This window comes from Rhipicephalus microplus, chromosome 10 (genome assembly GCF_043290135.1).
Source record: "Rhipicephalus microplus isolate Deutch F79 chromosome 10, USDA_Rmic, whole genome shotgun sequence".
NCBI lineage: Eukaryota > Metazoa > Arthropoda > Arachnida > Ixodida > Ixodidae > Rhipicephalus > Rhipicephalus microplus.
In genome coordinates, this window is record NC_134709.1 from 44,496,908 (window position 1) to 44,514,601 (window position 17,694).

Sequence of the window (17,694 nt, forward strand, 5' to 3'; positions counted from 1 at the left end):
AATAAAAAAAACTACCTTGTGCATGCGTACACACATAGCACAAGGACTTTCTTATAACGTGCCACCTTTGCAAGGTAGGTCTGTTCTAGCAGGTCGTGGGCTTCCTTTATAATTTTATCGTGATGGGTCTGTGCGTTATTAACTGCTGCAAGGGTATTTTAGTGCATTCTGTATTAGGTGAGGCTGAAGGCATTGTCGAAGTGTGCAGAAGCATCCTTTTGCAAGTAAACAAGCATCTTCACTTCTCTTGCATGATGTGTGCTTATCGTTTGTTGATCCCCTGTTTTCCATCTTGCCTCGAATATTGCAGTGGTACTTGGCAGAACATTTTGTTTTGTGGTATAGTGCCTAGAAAACATAAGCTAGTCTCTGTGCTTAAGACAAAGTACTGGTACACTGCAGTTCAGAAAGGCATCCCAGGAGCAATCTTGACTCTTTCGTGCCTATGGAGCTGACTACAGCCCTTGAGATCATCATTCGAAGAATCTGCTGCCTCTACTTTAAAAGTTTCTTCGCTTTAGTTGGAAGCTCGTTTTGAAAGACAACTTGTTCTGAAGGAAATGTGGCCCCGTCGAGAACGCGAAAAGGGCAGTGGGGCGTGATACGAAACAAGGAAAAAAAAAAAAAAAATGGTAAACGGTCGCCTCTTTCTATTTGAAAGACCTAATATGTTTCAGACGTTGTTACGTTACTTCAAAAGCCAAGTTTCTGCTAAAGATGTCCCCCTACCCCACCAGTCTGTTCCTGGAACACACGGCTAAAAACTTGGGAGGTGTTGGCTCACTCTATTAGCCTCAGTGACGTTATTGTGCTGGCTCAACAAAAAAAAGGCATTGTTGTGCTGATTGTCACAGAGGGCGCTGCCTACATTTTTACTTCAAGAAACGTTTACTTGAGCAGACAGTACCTCCATTTGTTTGTCAAAATGGCAGCCGTTAGTCGTTCTTGAGCTGATCAGCGTGTGATGCGTTTTATATTATACGGTTGACGGGTGAGACATGACGCTACTTCGCCGTAACTCTTATCGTCGGGAGGTTCTGTGCCGCTAACTTGCGCGAACCTCGCTACCGTCTGCAAAGCGCTCGACTTGGAGGGGTGCCCGCAAGCCAAGTGAATGCGGTGTCGCAGCGGTTTTTTTTTTTTTTTTTTCCTTCAAACGTGGTGTGTGGAGGGGACGCCGTGAAACGAGCTTTGCTGCTTCCGCGTTCTATCCTGAAAGCCACTGTGACAGTACCGTGAGGGTGTGAAGTGCGCTCATGAAGGGCAAAGGCAAAGGTTCTGAGGAGTGTCCGTTGCAGTTTCCGGACGTGAGTCCTGTGGATCACGTGCAGGAATGCCCGCGCTACACGACGATCGCGCAGGGCGACGCTACGGTCTCTCTCGAGGACTTGGAGCCGCTGCAGCTGGAGCTCGAGACGCTACTGGTGTCGGTGTGCGAGAGACGAAGGCGCTTGGCGCACGAGACTCAGCTGTTGCTGTCGTGGCAGGAGAAAAAGATTCCCGTTGGTGGCAGCGGCACACCTTCGGCGCCAGGCAAACGTAGCCGCGTTTCACCGGATGGCAAGCCTTCAAAAAAATTCAGGGATGGTGGAAAAGTAAGCATTGTTCACTTTTCATGGAAATATAGGAACGGCTCAGTTCCGGCAAGCTCTCTGACGGCGTTTCCAAATGCGCGCTTTGAGTATGGTGCGTTTTGAAGTGCGTAGCATTGTAGTCCGGCGTGTCGTCCACCGTGTCATGTCGCGTGGTGACTCGGTTGTCAGTACATGCCTAACCGTACTATGCCGAAGAATTTCATTTCAAGACATGAAAATTCGCTATTATCGGCATTTTACTCTGCAAACGCTGACAGAATTTTCAGCATATTTCCCTGCACATTAGTTGTAACATGCATGCGCGCCCCTTCACACACACGCACGTCAATGCATGTATGGGACATGTGTGTTTGCGACTATTAGCGCCTGTGCTCCTGCACAACAAAAGCGTGATTTTCTTAACTCGTGTGCTGTAATTACATCGCCAAAAGTGGGCTTCCAGTCCACACCAGCAGTGAACTATATGCTTAACATAAATATTACATATCTCAAGAGCTTGCATGCTGCATGTGTCAAAACCGATTGCAGAACCTGAAGGCGCACACTGAACGCAATAAATTGGTCCTCATGGGTGAATTTAATCATTTTTTAAAATTCCCTGCCATGTCGCAGATTCCCCTTTTCTCCTTCATCCAAAATTTTGGTTGAAAATTCCCTGCCCAGAACATCACTGGCCTAAAACAAGGCTCAAAACGAGTGTCAAATAAATTAACACCTAGAAATATATAAAATAAAGATATAACAAAAAATTTGCAGCATATCCACGGAATGAATGATGATGAATGGGGCGAAGCGTCCGTCCGTACGTGCACGCCCGTCCATCCGTACATATGCCCGTTCATGAGTCTGTTAGTGCGTCCGTCCGTGTGTCTATCTGGCCGTCCCTCCGTCCATCTAGTAAACACTCCAAGTACTGCCATCTCGCTTCTTTTTATCATATATTCATCGTATACAAGTATCGCCATTGAGCAGACAATTCAAGGACTAAACAAGAGTATGTTACACATTTCTGCTGCCAGCGCTTTAACACCGAGAGCATGATAACGATGCCGTGCTATGTTTTTGGTAACATGCGGATATGTGCCCGAGGGCGAATATGTGCCACTGGTATGCGGGTACGTGCCACAGGCTACATACTATGACAATGGAATGCACAAGCCACTCTATGAGGGGTTCCGCCCCTATAAATTAATCACAGTAGCTTACCTAAAATTGCAAGAAATGCTTCTGGAATGTGCGGCTGGTAACAGCACTGTGCAAGGAAGGACGCCATTGCTTCGGCAAGTGCACGATCGCTACCAACAAGTGCACGATCGCAAGTGCCAAGAGAATCGCGCGGTTTCCCGTGCTGCTCACTTCCTCAGATTCCACAGTAGTGAAGCTACATTAAGCTCAGAATTTAGAAGTACACCAAGACCTTCACAAGAACAATCTATATTTTTTATTGTGGCCACTTCGGGGCTTGCATCTTGTGTACAAAAATGCGTGATAAATATAGGGAATCCCAGTCTTTTTCACAAGATTTTTATCTCAAGTGCCTGTAAACCTGAAGCCTCAAATGATAGCTTTAGTTTTGATTCTCACATTAGCCTTAATTTCGAACGTAATGCATGAACTAATGATGAAACATTGATGTCGGTTGCTTTGCAGTGTCATTTGGTTACCCTGATGGTCGGTCGTGTCATGTGCAATCTTACTGTAGCCATCGCAAATACTCTTACACCAGTCTAGGAGTGGCTCAACATCTCGCTAAATTATTTCCGAAAGACATCTATACCTATTAAATCTGTTCAAATCATTTGCACCCTTGCATTTGTTTTGAGCAGTGTAGCAATGGTGCTTCCTGGCACAATCTTTTATACGGCCACCTCTGCACTCTTCAATTTGTAGCACATGTTTAAAAACCAGAATGCTGGATAATCCCCTGCTCTGAACCTTGTAGCTTGTTCCAAAATATACAAGAAACGAGCAGAGATAATTCCCAATTTCTCTGCGCACACCGCTGTGATGACAGCAGTGCAGCTGTGATGCAGCACATGAACATAGGCACTGTCTGGAAGGTGAGAAATTCGGTATTTTTGTGGCAGGGCCAAAGCATGTTAAGGGTACAAAGCATATGGCCTGCTCTGCTGAACTCGAGCTGCGCAATGCCTGAGCTCTACAGGCACCACCTGATACTGTGTACAAGCTGCACACTGCCATTAGTTTCAGTGGTGAACTGTCCACAACCGCTGAACTACACTGCTCTAGCAGAAGGAGCTTGATGTAACCTTCCAGTGGCAGCTGGTTTGCAATTTTCTTGTGACTTCTTCAGCTTCTTGTCAGGGTGCGGGTTTGAAGAAGCAGCACAGCACATGGGCATAGGTGCCGATGAAGTTTGCTTACCTGCATTGGCTGTGTCTTTGCGATTAAAGGTGTGTGTATGTGTTGGCAATCGATCGTACATGCAATTCGTGGCCTCGGGAGCTTTAAGCGGATGAAGCGCACTAAGTGGGCAAGACCTGCACCTTGTTCACACTTCACCTTTCATTTTTAGTGCTTTGTACCTGTACCACTGGACCAGTGCTGCGAAATTTCTGAACTTCTGCACCAACCATCATGCACAAGTTGAGAATTGTGCAAGTGAATTGAATGAACCTGTAGATGATGCCTGCGAATGCAGTCAAGATGCACCTTCATGCAACCAGTATCCTGGACAAATGTCCGGCCATCATGATGGAGAAATGAAAACAGATGTCAATATGCTAAACAATCTGATTATTTAAGAGTATTCGTTTATGTGAGCGTTTTCTGGTGCATTGGGTTTTTTTTCTGCTTGTTATTATTACCACATGACGGCTTGACTGCTGCAGATTAATCTTGCACTACATAACAGCAAGTGAAAAATGTGCTATACGATTATGAGAGACGCCGTAGTGGAGGACATCGGAATGGGGACCATTTGATGATGTATATTGTCATGCACTTGAATCACGTGGTATATAGGATCTTAGCATTTCACCTTCACCAAATTGCGACCGCCGCAGCCCTGAGCCCATAACCTCTAAGTCAGCAGCTGAGTGCCATAACCACTGCTTCATTGCAATAAACATTAAAAAATTGTTAAACTAGGAATGTAGCCAAGGCAAATGGTTCAACTACAGGATTTGTCTTCACCTGAGCAGTAGCAAAAACAAAAATTGTGCAAATTGGCATTCATTTTCTCCTGAATTTATTCTAATTAGATTTTTCTGGATTGCTTGAGCTAATTTTGTGCTTCATTTTTAGATAAATATTGAATGCAGCTAACATGTTGGAACTTGATGTACAGTATCAATGGAAAAAGATTAGCACAAGCGAACTATGGTTCAAGCCACAAAATTGCTACACACGGCAGTGTTCACAAGCATGCCTATAGTGAGATTGCCATGCACATTTCATTTTCCAAAGCAGTGATGGCTGGCGGGCACGTCAAAAGCAGGGGCGCGATTCTCAATTCACCTCGGTCCACCTTGGCCTTCGCTGATTGGCTGGAGCTCGGCGAACGGTGCGCCCCCTGTTCCTACAATTTCTTTTGCAACGTAATTTTGACTGAATGTAGGAACAGTGCAACCTAGAAGTAGTTACTTCATAACTATGGAAGCGAAAAAACAAGGACAGATAGAGCGCTTCCAAAGTTACAAAGTAACTACTTCTAGGTTGCGCTGTTTCTACATTCAGTTATGTCCTACCAACTTGCCCAAGTTTCCACGCTTCCTAATTTTGACGCTACGAAGCTTTCACAACTCTCGACACAAATGGGAAAGACGGCATGCATTTCACGGCAATGAATGCTGCACCCAGAGATCTGCTTTTGCACGCATTGTTTTGAAGCATCTGAATACGTTCATGCGAGAGTGCAGGCTTGTAAAGTTTCTTTAAATGTCCTGTTACTCTACATTTCATCTGCTTTCTTTCTGTTTACTCTGGGAATGTGCTGGCGGGTGCGATGAATCAATGTGGTCAAGAGTGCCTACGACTTTATGACTCGCCCCTTTTTCAAGTGCTTAGCTGAAGTGGACAGCTAGGTGGACCCGTTAATAATTTTGCCCCCTGCCATCTTCCAGTTGGCCTATCTGAAAGCTGCTTGTTAGAGTGCTCTCCACTGGCCATCCCTGAACTAGAAAATGAAATGTGCTTCACACTCTCGATATCGGCGCGCTCTCTGGAAAAAATCAGCACTGTGTTTCATAACCCTGCTGCACTGGTAACCGGTCATTTGTGCCAGTCTTTTTTCATTGATGCTGTACGTGACTGCTGCTGCAAATGTTGACTGCATTTTCTATCATGCTACAGGTTTTCACTGGTGGACGACCACCACGCAAGCAAGTGGCGTCGAGCTCATCCACGTTGGCCACGGGTGTCACCACTGAAGAAGGACCCTCAGTTGCTCGTAATGATGCACCGAACCGTTTTTGGGCTTCGCTGGAACCTTACTGTGGCCATGTAAGCTTGTTTTTGTATTGCGTGTTTATTATCATAGGAGACAGTTTTTTGGGACATTTAGTGCTCTCGTATACAGTTGACAGGTTGACAGCAGAGTTGCACTTCACTATACTCAGAGGCAACTTATTTTGACATTGGAGTGAAGGCTAACACTCGGGTTACTCTGCAAGTCGTTTGGCAGCTTGTGGATGATTTTGTTTTTGCTCGCTTGCATCATTTATGCATTTAGAAAATTTTTATACGCAAAAAATGTCAATGGGGAAAGTGTTTGGATTGTTCAGTATACATTTTAATGTCATATTATGAGGATATCTTTTTTACTTAACTAAACAGTGCATTTGCAGCTGCACACTGGCTCACTACATTATGGACGTCATGTTCACTTTGAAAAGCAAGCGTGCTGAAAAGGCGGTGCTGTTTAAGAAATGAAAAGGACGGCATTCTTTCAAAGTGGACAATGACTGTATTTTAGCTACGGCTTCCCACAACTGTTTGAGTCTCGTAATAAATATCGCAACATGCATTTCAGCAAGGCAAACGAGAAAAGAAAGTAAACTTAAGTACTATTTTTTGGCGCAGTAGCAGGAATGCGCTTTGATTCTGTAGCTTCCACAGTGCTTTCGAGAAAATTTGTCGCCTAGTATAGTGAAGGTTGTACCAGTGTGTATTTACCAAGTGCTCAGAGGTGAATGCATGAGATGACTGGTGCTTCGCTTAGCTGGAGACCTGGCTGAGGGGAGTATGCTATTAGGGTGAGTGAGTAGACGTGAATATAAAATGGCTGCAGCCATCGCTGCAAGCACAAAGTACTACTGGTTGTGGGTCTGGCAACCCACTTTAGCTCACTGGGCAAGGCCCTTTCGGACTTCTCAAGTTGTGTCTGACCATGGAAAGTGTTACAACGTGGTCCCACAAAGCTGCGATGCTCACAGCCCTGCTTCATATTCTCTCTCACACGAGTCCAAGCAGCCATCTAGATGCTTTTGACGCTCGCTGAAATTCTATGATAAAGAATTCAACTGTAATATAGCACAGCATATGCAGAGAGGTGTTTGCAGAAAACTGGTTTACTAGATGGTGGCACTGGCATCCTGTGAAGCCTTGTACAACCTCTTCATTATAGGCATGTGGCGTTGTTTTCAACTTGTGAGTGTCATTAAAAAAAGGCGTTTAGAAAGGCGGCATATCTGAATTTACACCATTACTGAAAATTTACAACTACTCAGTGATGTAGTGTCCGTCACACTAGCGATGCGAGTCGATTGTGAGGAGCATTTAGGCACACTTTGGCAGCGATTTAAAATATACTTTAAAGATTTTCTGTGTGAAACACTTCATGCAGAGTGCCTTTGCATATGGAGGAAACCTACAGCAGGCTTTTTATCGCCTCATAATTTGGTGTCTCAACACATTCTATTAGGCCTGCGTGAATAGAGAATTTCAGGTTTGAAGAGAATAGTGACTTTGGTCAAATAATTTAAAATCGAATTCAAATAGTATATATAACTGATATTACAAAGAATAGGTATATTTGTTATGACCTAACTAAGCTGCACAATACCTCTTTTTTTTTTTTAATATTGAGACAAGGCCTGTGCAAATGCCATTTTCTTTTGGTTCAAAGGAAATGGAAACAACTTTGAATAGTAACAGGATTTGACTTTTGGTAGAATGCAAGTGATAACCTGTAAAATATGTTATTTTAATATTTACTATTCTGAGGGCATACAAGCTGGTATAATAAGCTGTTTAGTCTAAAAAACATGATCAATCAATGCGAGGGTGACATGTTCATTAAATGGGGCTTTGCGGCAGTGCAGATTTCCAAATGATAGTTGTTTTTGCAGCTGAGCACACCTTCACCGCAGTGAAACCACCTTCACAAAAAGTTATATGTATTTGAATAGGTGTTTTCAGGGCTTAGCATCAATTCACTGCAAAGAAACCACCTTTACGAAGATTACACGCGGAGTAATGCGTTATGCTCATCAAATAAAACCCTAAAAACCGCAAGGCTTCACGGTGGTATATTGTGCATCGTAATGTCCAGTTATCACCATCGACAGGTGCGCACATTCTGTATGGCAGCCTTGCGCATATATGCGTGCCTGTTCATGGTGATAAGTGGACGGCGCCTACTATACCATCATGAAGGTTTCACTTGACGCGAATAGTACATTTACTTGTTCATATTGAATACTTTTAAATATTCAATAATCTAAATTCAAATACTCTGATATTTATTCAAACAATTGAAGCATTTGAATATTTGCGCAAGCCTACCTTTAATGCAGGACACTTTGCATGCCTATAACATGTTTAACATAGTGTGAAAAGGCGAAGACAGAATAACAAAAGAATACATACCCTCTCATGCTTCCTGTTTCCGTGTCATCATCTTTTCGCCAAGCAGTAAGTTTTTTGGTGTTCCCACTAGTCCGACTTCTGATTCTACTGCAGGCCTGTGTGTCGACCCTTGCCCATATTCTGTTTTGGACCGTTTGGTACGGAAAGCCAGTTAGCTTGTGCAATGTGGGTTCCACTGTCGTGGGGTTTTCTCTGATGTCTGGCCACTCGACAGGTTACGGCCGACGATGTGCGTGCCCTGGAAGAGCTGATGCGTGCCCGTGAGGAAGAGGCCTCGGAGTACCAGCGGGTGCCGCCTCTAGGCCGCCACTACGCCCAGCGTTGGGCACAAGAGGACCTTCAGGAGGAGCAAACCCAGGGAGCTCGAGCTGCTGGTGGTGGAGCCCAGGGAGCAAGGTGCTCTTTCAGCCTTATTTCTAAACCCCTGCACTGTTGCGAGAACTAGCAACTAAGCCTTGTTATAATCTTTTATCTCACAGGAAAACAATCTCACCACAGGCCAAATATGTTACAAACATATACCGTATTTACTCGCATAATAGGCGCACTTTTTTTTTTCAGAAAATCCGGCTCGAAGTTAGGGGTGCGCCAATTATGCGGGGTAAAATTTGTGAAAATTTTTTCAACTCGGTTCTCGCGCTTTAAATCTGCACACTTGTCAAGTAAAAGGCGACTTTATCGTTTACCAATTAATTCAGCATAAAACAAATATACCTACGTACCTTTTATTGAACAAGCAAGAGCCATCAACTGCACACACACACGTAAAATTTATTTACACAATAGTCGTAGCTGCTCCAGCTCGTACTGCACTGCCTTCAGTTTAAACCCAGCCGTGTAGCTCGCGTACTTCCCCATGGTGGAACCAAAGTTCAATACACGACCACAACATACGCACACCGCTTGCAAAATGGCGTTTCTTTCTTTTTCTCTGATAGTGGTGATGGCGATCGAGCCTCCGGCGTTGTACACGTGACCTCCAAAAAGCGCGGCGATTTGAGAGGTATTAGTAATTGATGGAACAGCCGTTTTTTTTTTTTTTTTTCGCTCATGGACGCTTTTTTTTTTTTTTCAAGTTTTATTTCGACAAACACGTTGGTTAGGTCTTTGCACTTCGAATTTTTTTTTATTTGCTCGTTGATTTGCCTTCTTTTTTTCTTCAGGGTACGGGGACCGTGTTCCAACTTTACCGCTGGGGGGTAGAATCGTTTCTGATCACTGCCAAGTTCGGGGTGCGCCTATTATGCGCGGAATTAAAAAAAATCTAATTTTCCGCGACCAAACTAGGGGTGCGCCTGTTATGCGAGTGCGCCGATTATGCGAGTAAATACGGTATTTGTCGGATTAGAACGTATAAACAGCTTTATATGATTTCTTTTTTTTTCTTGCTTGTTATGCCCGGGCCCTGCTTTTCACTATCTAAATGCTGTTGTAAAGTTCTTATTACAGAGTTAAAAGCTTTTTTCGCTCTTTGTGCAATAAAAGTTCACTTTTGGCAAGGTCTGGAGCTGCTAATAGGCACTTTCAGATTGAACGAGTGAATAATTGAGATGCACGTACATCTGTCCTAAGTTTCGGGGCTGTTGTCACAAGTTGTCCAGTGACAAATTTTTGTTTAATAAGATTGTGTGCCATACTAATTGTTGGTGTACTTTCTCAGTGAGTGCCATCACTGCCGATTGTACCTGATTGTGCATTGCCTATAAATAGCCAACGAATTTGCTTCCATCTATTACTGTGGCTTCAGTTTCACATCTCCCTGGCCTCCAGCTCGCGTAATAAAAGGTTACATTTATAACACACCTTCCGTCTAACAAACACTTCGTCTTGCTCTTTGCCACCATTTTAAAGAGGCATTATTGTTATGGGCAGCATGGCCAAAGACTAGAAACTTACAGGCTGTAAACTTAAGTTTTGTTCACCGAGATGTATTGGCATAAAGCAGCTAAATATTGAACCATTTATTCTGTTTAGAAGGGCCCTGCAAGACTTCTTCAATAACCATCAAATGGTTTCGTGGAATTCACTGCCTCACAAATAGAATGCCACAAAGGTTTTTAGAATCCGTCAAGTACAAGCGGAGTTACAGAGATTTGTCGTATGTTGTAATTGATTTCTGTTCTCTTGTCCCAACGAGCGCACCATAAGTTAATCGGGAAGGGACGGCATGAGTAAAGAACTTGCGCCTATGCGTGTCATGACCAGCTTTTTTTCTTTCCTTCTTTTTTTCTTTGACTACGTAGCTGACATTTAATGTGACTGCCTGCATGCGGGCACGTGCCGACATCTCACAGTGACCTTAGTCACTATGCAAATCACGATTCTCACATCACCCAATGGCTGTAAATTTGCATAAATAGTGCAGTCAGTGTGGTATACTGCATCATTTGTAGATAGGAGAGGAGGCAATTTCCAGTCGACTTTGAGAATCAATTTTAACTCCGGGCCACGTGATGTGTTAATACGTTTGGCTCGTGTGTTCTCCAGAGCCTCGACTATCGATCAGCTACATTTTCATGCACTGCCGAAAAAATGCTGTATGGCGTCTTTAAGTGATTTTTGTTTCATTGAGATTCAGCTGCAGCTCTCTGGAGGTTGTGGAGCTAGCACATGGAAGTAAAATTTAAGAAGTTTACATTAAGCGACCGAAGGGACATTGCATATTGAAAGCGAAGGTGCTTCTGCCTAAAATACACGAGCGTTATTGACCAAGTAATCGCAGTTCTGATTTGGTCGTCGCATGTCTTTCACAGCAAAATTATACTCGGACAACATCAGGAATTGACACTGCTTGCATCGTGCTGAGACAATAGTATTTATATTGCCACGAATACTTGTTTATTTTTTGTGTCTCATCCACGAAAGTTTTTACCCCTGCTCGATACAGGCCACAGCGCATTTGTGAGAAATCTTGAACATTTTAGACTTCACTGAAACCTCGATATAACGAACCTGGATATAACGAATTATCAGTTATATCGAAGTGAAGAATAGCTTTGTAGCAGATACAGTGTTAAGAACATACACTCATAACAAATTTTTCAATATATTGAAGTATTTTTGTGGCAGATCTGACTTTGTTATAATAAGGTTTGAGTGTACTTGAATATGATTGTGCACATGACACGAGCAGCCAAGTTCATTCTCGAGCCAGCGGGAACAGTTGTGAAAATCCTGGATTTTTTTATCATTCATGTATAAAAGACAACGCTCCTGTAGATGATCAGATTACAAATCGCCGATGACTGTGATCACGTCTATCCGTTTACAGTGTACAAGGCTTGGGCTTTGGGTTACCTAGCTTTCTGGGCACAAGTTAGCCCAGTACATAGAAAGGTTTGTTCTTACCAGTCACCATCCCTACCAGGTTATAAATATTGCCACACGCACATATTTCTTTTATTATATTGTGTTATCCATTGGTGTATTCGAAGTGGCCGACGAACTCTGCGCTGGAACAAAAGGGAATCTACTTATGGAACGTGCACGGGCCCTCTGGAGCAAATTTCAGGGTCAAAATGGAACCGATGCACGCGTCTTTCTTCTTGCATGAGCGGGCCAGCTAATCACAGCGACGCTATGCTAGCAAAACGCGAGCTCCGACGCAAGCCGCAACTGATGCGACTGGCCTTTGTTGGCATGCCCATAGCTGGCACCATTTCAGGCGCTTGCGACTTCTGGTTGAATATGTCGTGTTTTTTTTTAGTAGCAAATGTTGCTTTGTGGAGCAGATCTAGTGGCGGAGCTGCTCCAGATTTGCCACTGGAACGAAGACGGAGCTGCTTCACTTTGCCTATAAAACAGGCTTGCTCCGCATGTAGCAGAAAACGTCCTATTAGAATTGCTCCGAATCTGCCAATGAATGTCTAATCAGGCTTCACCCACTGAATCCTGTTACCACTAATCATTATAGACTGTGCTACATTGTTTGGAGATTTCCCAATTTCTTTTGCTGTTTTGTTATAGTTACGCACAGTACACTAGGAACCGTATTTATTTGACAGCTAACGGGGGCACCAGGAATAACGCTGGAATGTACGTTAAGGCGTATATAAAAGCTGCCGCATTTCACAGATGAGCAGGTCAGTCGATGACTGACATCTGTGCTTATTGTACAGCAGTACACCCAAAAACGCTTCTCATCTCTAATGACTGCATCCTGCTTTCTTCGTTATCATCACGTGACAAGATCGGCGAAGGCGGTTGAAGTTTCGCGTCTGTTCTTTTTTGGATGCCCAACTCAGGTCCCCGCAGCAGACGAGGGGCAGCCTCAACTGCGACAATGCGTCATCTGGGGCCAACAACAGCAAGGGAGGAGGCGCCGGGGAGCCCCTTGGAAGCCTGACACAGAGGCTCGTCTCTTGTCTGCTGGAAGAGAACCTCTTGTGTCCTCCTCTGGAGGACAATCAGCTGGGCCCCCCACTAGGTCCGAGCCCTGGCCTTGCTCAGCAGCTGGAGCGACGCGTGCGCCGAGAGCTTCGCGAGCACGGCCTTCTCACGGAGACCGACAACCCGGATGATCAGGTTGGTTTCACATACGACCTGATTTGCATGGTCTCCAAATTTGATTGATTGATATGTGGGATTTAACATCCCAAAAACAGCATATGATATTGAGAGACACTGTAGTGGAGGGCTCCGGGAATTTCGATGGGGTTCTTTAACGTGCACCCAAATCTGAGCACACGGGCCTACAGCATTCTCGCCTCCTTCGAAAATCATGTGTTCCAAATTTACCGTCACGTCACGGCACTAACGTTCATCTTGCAGGACCAAAGCAAACTCAACAGCATTAGAAAAAGAAAATCTACGAAATCACCAAAGTACTTATTTGAAAACTTGGCTGTTCCTACGAGCAGGCTATTTTGTGTATTTTTTCAACAGTTTATTGAACTTTTTGAAAACTGTGAGTGCGCGTGGCCTCATACCAGCACGCTCAGAGCCAGGTGCTGACGGCCATGGCATCATGCGTCGCCGCAGGGGAAGCAGGGCGCACGTTTTCCTCCTGTCCTGCTAATTCCCTTTTTCCTCCTCACCTGTGTGTCCCACTCTTCCCTGTCTACAAATGTGCTGTGACATGCCCCACCTTGGAGCATTGATCACTGTCAGTTGCGTTCATACCGGTGTTATGTTGAATTGATTGTTTTGATTTTGGCCTGATGGCCTCCACGCATAACTTGAATATCAGAAGTTCAGAGCATGCCATGGCTCGAGTGTTTGTGGCTCCTGTTTTCCTAATTCTCACTCCTCGTGCAGGCTCTGTGGCGTAAACTACAAATGCACACTTTTCTCTCCCCTGCCTTATGCCGTGAAACTTGCTTATCCAAGCATGCAAGCTAGATTGCACTGCAAGATTTGTTCTGTCATTAGGCAATATTTAGCGCAAAGTGACGCAAGGACGAGAAGGCAGTATACAACACTTGCACGAACCTTCAAAAAAATTGTTAATTTCAACCACTTCGCAAAAAAAAAGGGATGAGAAAAAAGGTTGTGATCAGTGCACTTTTCTGTGCATGACATCTGGCTGTGGTGTGAGCTTTACCCATGTATATTCACTCAAATGTCGATATAATGAAGCCGGATATAATTAAATATCAGCTATGAAGAAGTGAATGAAAAATGGTCTTGCAATCAATGTTGTGTTAAAAATAAACCTTTATAACGAATTTTGGATATAAAAAACTTAATTTCGTGTACGATGCAATTTTGTTACATAATGAGGTTTAAGTGTAGCTTTTGCAGTTCATTGCCAGAGCTAATCGCAGAGACCACAACCTGCTGTTTATACTTCTAGTTGCAGGTGCTGCTAAACCCTCAGCTAAAAACCCCGAGCTGCTGCTCATAAGCATGGGATCATTGTACATGATGCAAAGGTGGTGCCACTGTTCTGCTCTGTATAAACAAATGCTTATCACCATGCATTAAGTTGGAAAATATTATAATAAAAAGTGTGTTTCACTCAACACTTATAAAGAAACAACAGCATACACCAGCAAAACATCACATGATCGCCAACAAGTGCATCTCAATTTTTTTTTTGTCGCGAAAGGTGCCAAAAGTAATTTTGTGGGTAATAAGGAATATAAATAAATGCTTAACGAGAAAAACAGGATGTGTTTTAGACAATACAGTAGACAGTCTTTCCTTTAATGTTATGCCAATTCATGTTCCGCACAGTTGTCCCTTCAGGAAGATGGATGTAACTGTATCGCTGAGATTTAGTGCTAACTTTTCTTCTAGTGACAGAAGTCAGTGTGCTCACGCCTAAGGAAGAGCATGTGCATCCTGTACATCCAGCAATCTATGTTGTTATCTGTTAAATAATAATTCAGCTACTGCTGTCAATGCCAATATGATGACGGCCAGGAAGTGAGGCAGATGCTGAACATGACAGTTCCCAGAAAGTGCACTGTTCAGCCAGTAGAGCATGTCTTAGTTTGTTGAATTCACCTGGGAATGAAGGCTCAGTGCATGCATTGGCAATGTTACTTTCTCTTGGTAGATGGAAAGTGATGCGGGTCAGAATACAGATTTTTCTATTTTAATGCAGAAGCGTCCTGACAGGTTTTTCTGGCCACTATGGTAAAATGAAAGCACTGATCTTGTAGCAAATTGCCTTTTTTTCTTGTGACTTCCAATAATATTGTGTAAAAGCCAGAAGCTATTGTGACATTGTAGTGAACAACTATAGCTCAATCTAAGATGAGTATCTGGCGAAGGGGTGTTGCTGGTGCCGATGTTTTGATAAGTAGTCAGTTTTTTTCTAGTTGCTGCCTTGACAAAACGTTGGATCCAGCGACACCCGTCGTTGAAGGATTTTGCATCTCTTCAAACTTCCTTTTTCCTTGAACTTATGCCTTATCGCTTATTTTTCTCTTTGTGTATTTGTTTGCTTGTTGCATTAAAGCAATCTGTGATTCACACTAATTCTGCATGGAACCGCCTTCCGTCACCTTAGGTCTTGGCTGAGCTACGGAGATGCCAAGCAGAGCTCCGGAGCATCAGCAACCGAAATGGAGCTCAGCTCAATGCGCTTCTGAGACGAGCGCGTGAGAGCCTCGCCCAGCAGGAACTGAACCGTCGCTTACGGGTGGCCGATCACGAGCTTCTCGAAGCCTGGCGACGGATTGCTCAGGCGCGACAACGCAAAAAGACACCGTCCAAAAAGGACCGTGACCTGGCTGCAAAGGCGCTGCGCGATCGACAAGCCCTCCTCAAGCAGCGGTCATCATCTTTGCAGCGATAACCTCCTGTCCAAAAGAAGTACCAGCGGATTATCGATCTATGTTTCTTGCAATTTGAACAACCTCTGTTCATTAGCTCCCTAGAATCTTTCATTGGCCTCGTAGACTTGAGGTTATAAGAAGGTACAAGAGTGGAGGACGCCATGTCTTCGTTGAGCAAAGCATCTATGAAAGATTGAAAGTTTTACCAGAGAGTGGTGTGAGTGCTATCTCAAATTGAAAGATAGTTTCCCCCACTTGTGCACCGGAGACAAGTCCTCAAGCTTCACCCACTGTCACAATTCAAGACACATGGCCAGTGGTACATTGTGCTGCAGCAAGAATGAAAGGCAGTGAACAAGTGTATCTGCAAAATATGGCGCTGGCATCAAAACATGACATTCTGTAACTTTTGAGTTGCTACTAGGCAATTTTATGCCTCGTTTTCATGTGCCTGTGTGTGAGTGTGTGGGAAAGCTTATTTGCATGGAATAGACATAGTCATCATTTTATTTTCTGTTCAATTCCATCACACTATTGTGAAACGCACAAATTTGTTTGCATGTGAAAGATCATTGGCACTTGGTAGATACAAGTGAAGCTTTTTCTCATCAGTGTTATTATTGGAAAACATAAAAGGCAGCATCACCATACACAGACTTGAATTTGTCATTCTTTCTAGTTTGTACTCTATACTCTCATTTGGTCTCAAAAAGTTTGTGCCATGTAGCATTATAGAACGCTTAAATTCAATTGCCACTTTCGCACCAAAATCACGACCACACAAGAGAAGAAAACGCGTAAACAGGACGGGCACTCACTTGCAGCTGTTTATTCATTGAGGAAACAGGTTCTCCTCGACGCATGCGCAACGTACACGAGCTGCCGTTTACCTAATCACGCTATAGGACACACGCATTCCGGATACCGTGCTTCCGACTCGTTTGGAAGCCTTTTACATAAAGAAACGGGGTATCAATTGTGCTAGCGAAACTTCACACATCCTGTACGAGTCTAAAGCATGGTATCTAGAATGAATCTGTCCTATAGCGTGATTAGGTAAACAACAGTTTGAGTACGTTAAGTGTGCATTGACGAGAAGTGGGTTTATATTAGCCTGTTTTATCAAAAAATAAACAGTTGCAAACGAGCACCTGTCCTGTCTATGTGTTGTTGTTTTTTCGTTTGTGTGGTCGTGATTTTCCACTCAGTGTTACGTGTGTCAACAGGACTTTTCACACTCCCTGGAGGGCCTCCACAGGAACCGGATCTCATCCCCGAGGTTGAAGATTGCTTTTTCCTTCACTATGATTTATGGGTCTGTGCTGCAGTGCTGAACGTCTTTGACCAAGCCTGGTGCGAGTTTCCTGGCATACTTCATAACCAAAAATCAGCATGATGTGTGATCGAAAAAGCTGGCAACGGGGAAGCAACCCACCATTCAATACCGCATGTGTAGCAAGCACTTTCGTGGAGATCTTTTGTATTGTGTTAGAGCTATAATGTTCGGCGAGTATGACATGGGGTTTTGTTGTGCTGTAGACATAAGAATTTAGGACTCTTTCACACTGGGCAGGACAGCTTATTCCAGCTGTTTGCAGAAAAACAGTGGCGAAAAGGATTTGGTTTTGATGCTGTTCATTTGTGTTGTATATTTGAACGTGGTCGACCTAGTACAGTGACTCGCTTTTTGTTTGCAGCTGTAATGGGCTCAGCTGCTGGTCCACGAAATAGTTGATGTGATGCACTGGTAGACGCACTGAAAAGGGCATACGGTAATTGTAATTAATCTAGCAAGCCACACACACGGATTGGAACGTCCTCATGTGATATCCCATCAATCAATACGTCCCGCGCAGAGTGGCACTTGCAGCAGGTGCGAGGATTGATCAGACAAAGGTATATGCGTTATAGTTCCTTCTATGTAAATATATCAGTTATAAATGATCGTTTGGCAATGATTTTGGGGAAAGTGGCCAGCCACACAAATCACAGTTTTTGTTAACAGTACTTGTAGAAGAAAGATCAGGTATGTATGAGCAGGT

At 43.8% G+C, this 17,694-nt stretch overlaps 1 protein-coding gene across 1 annotated transcript; it reads left to right on the forward strand.

The window, feature by feature from the left end:
- Positions 1-947: 947 nt before the first annotated feature.
- Positions 948-16,302, forward strand: Ada3 (transcriptional adaptor 3). Its single transcript, XM_037431903.2, has 5 exons — positions 948-1,595; positions 5,910-6,059; positions 8,641-8,822; positions 12,671-12,950; positions 15,385-16,302. The coding sequence occupies exons 1-5, from the start codon at positions 1,257-1,259 to the stop codon at positions 15,670-15,672; spliced, it is 1,239 nt and encodes a 412-aa protein (XP_037287800.1). The 5' UTR covers positions 948-1,256; the 3' UTR covers positions 15,673-16,302.
- Positions 16,303-17,694: the final 1,392 nt, after the last annotated feature.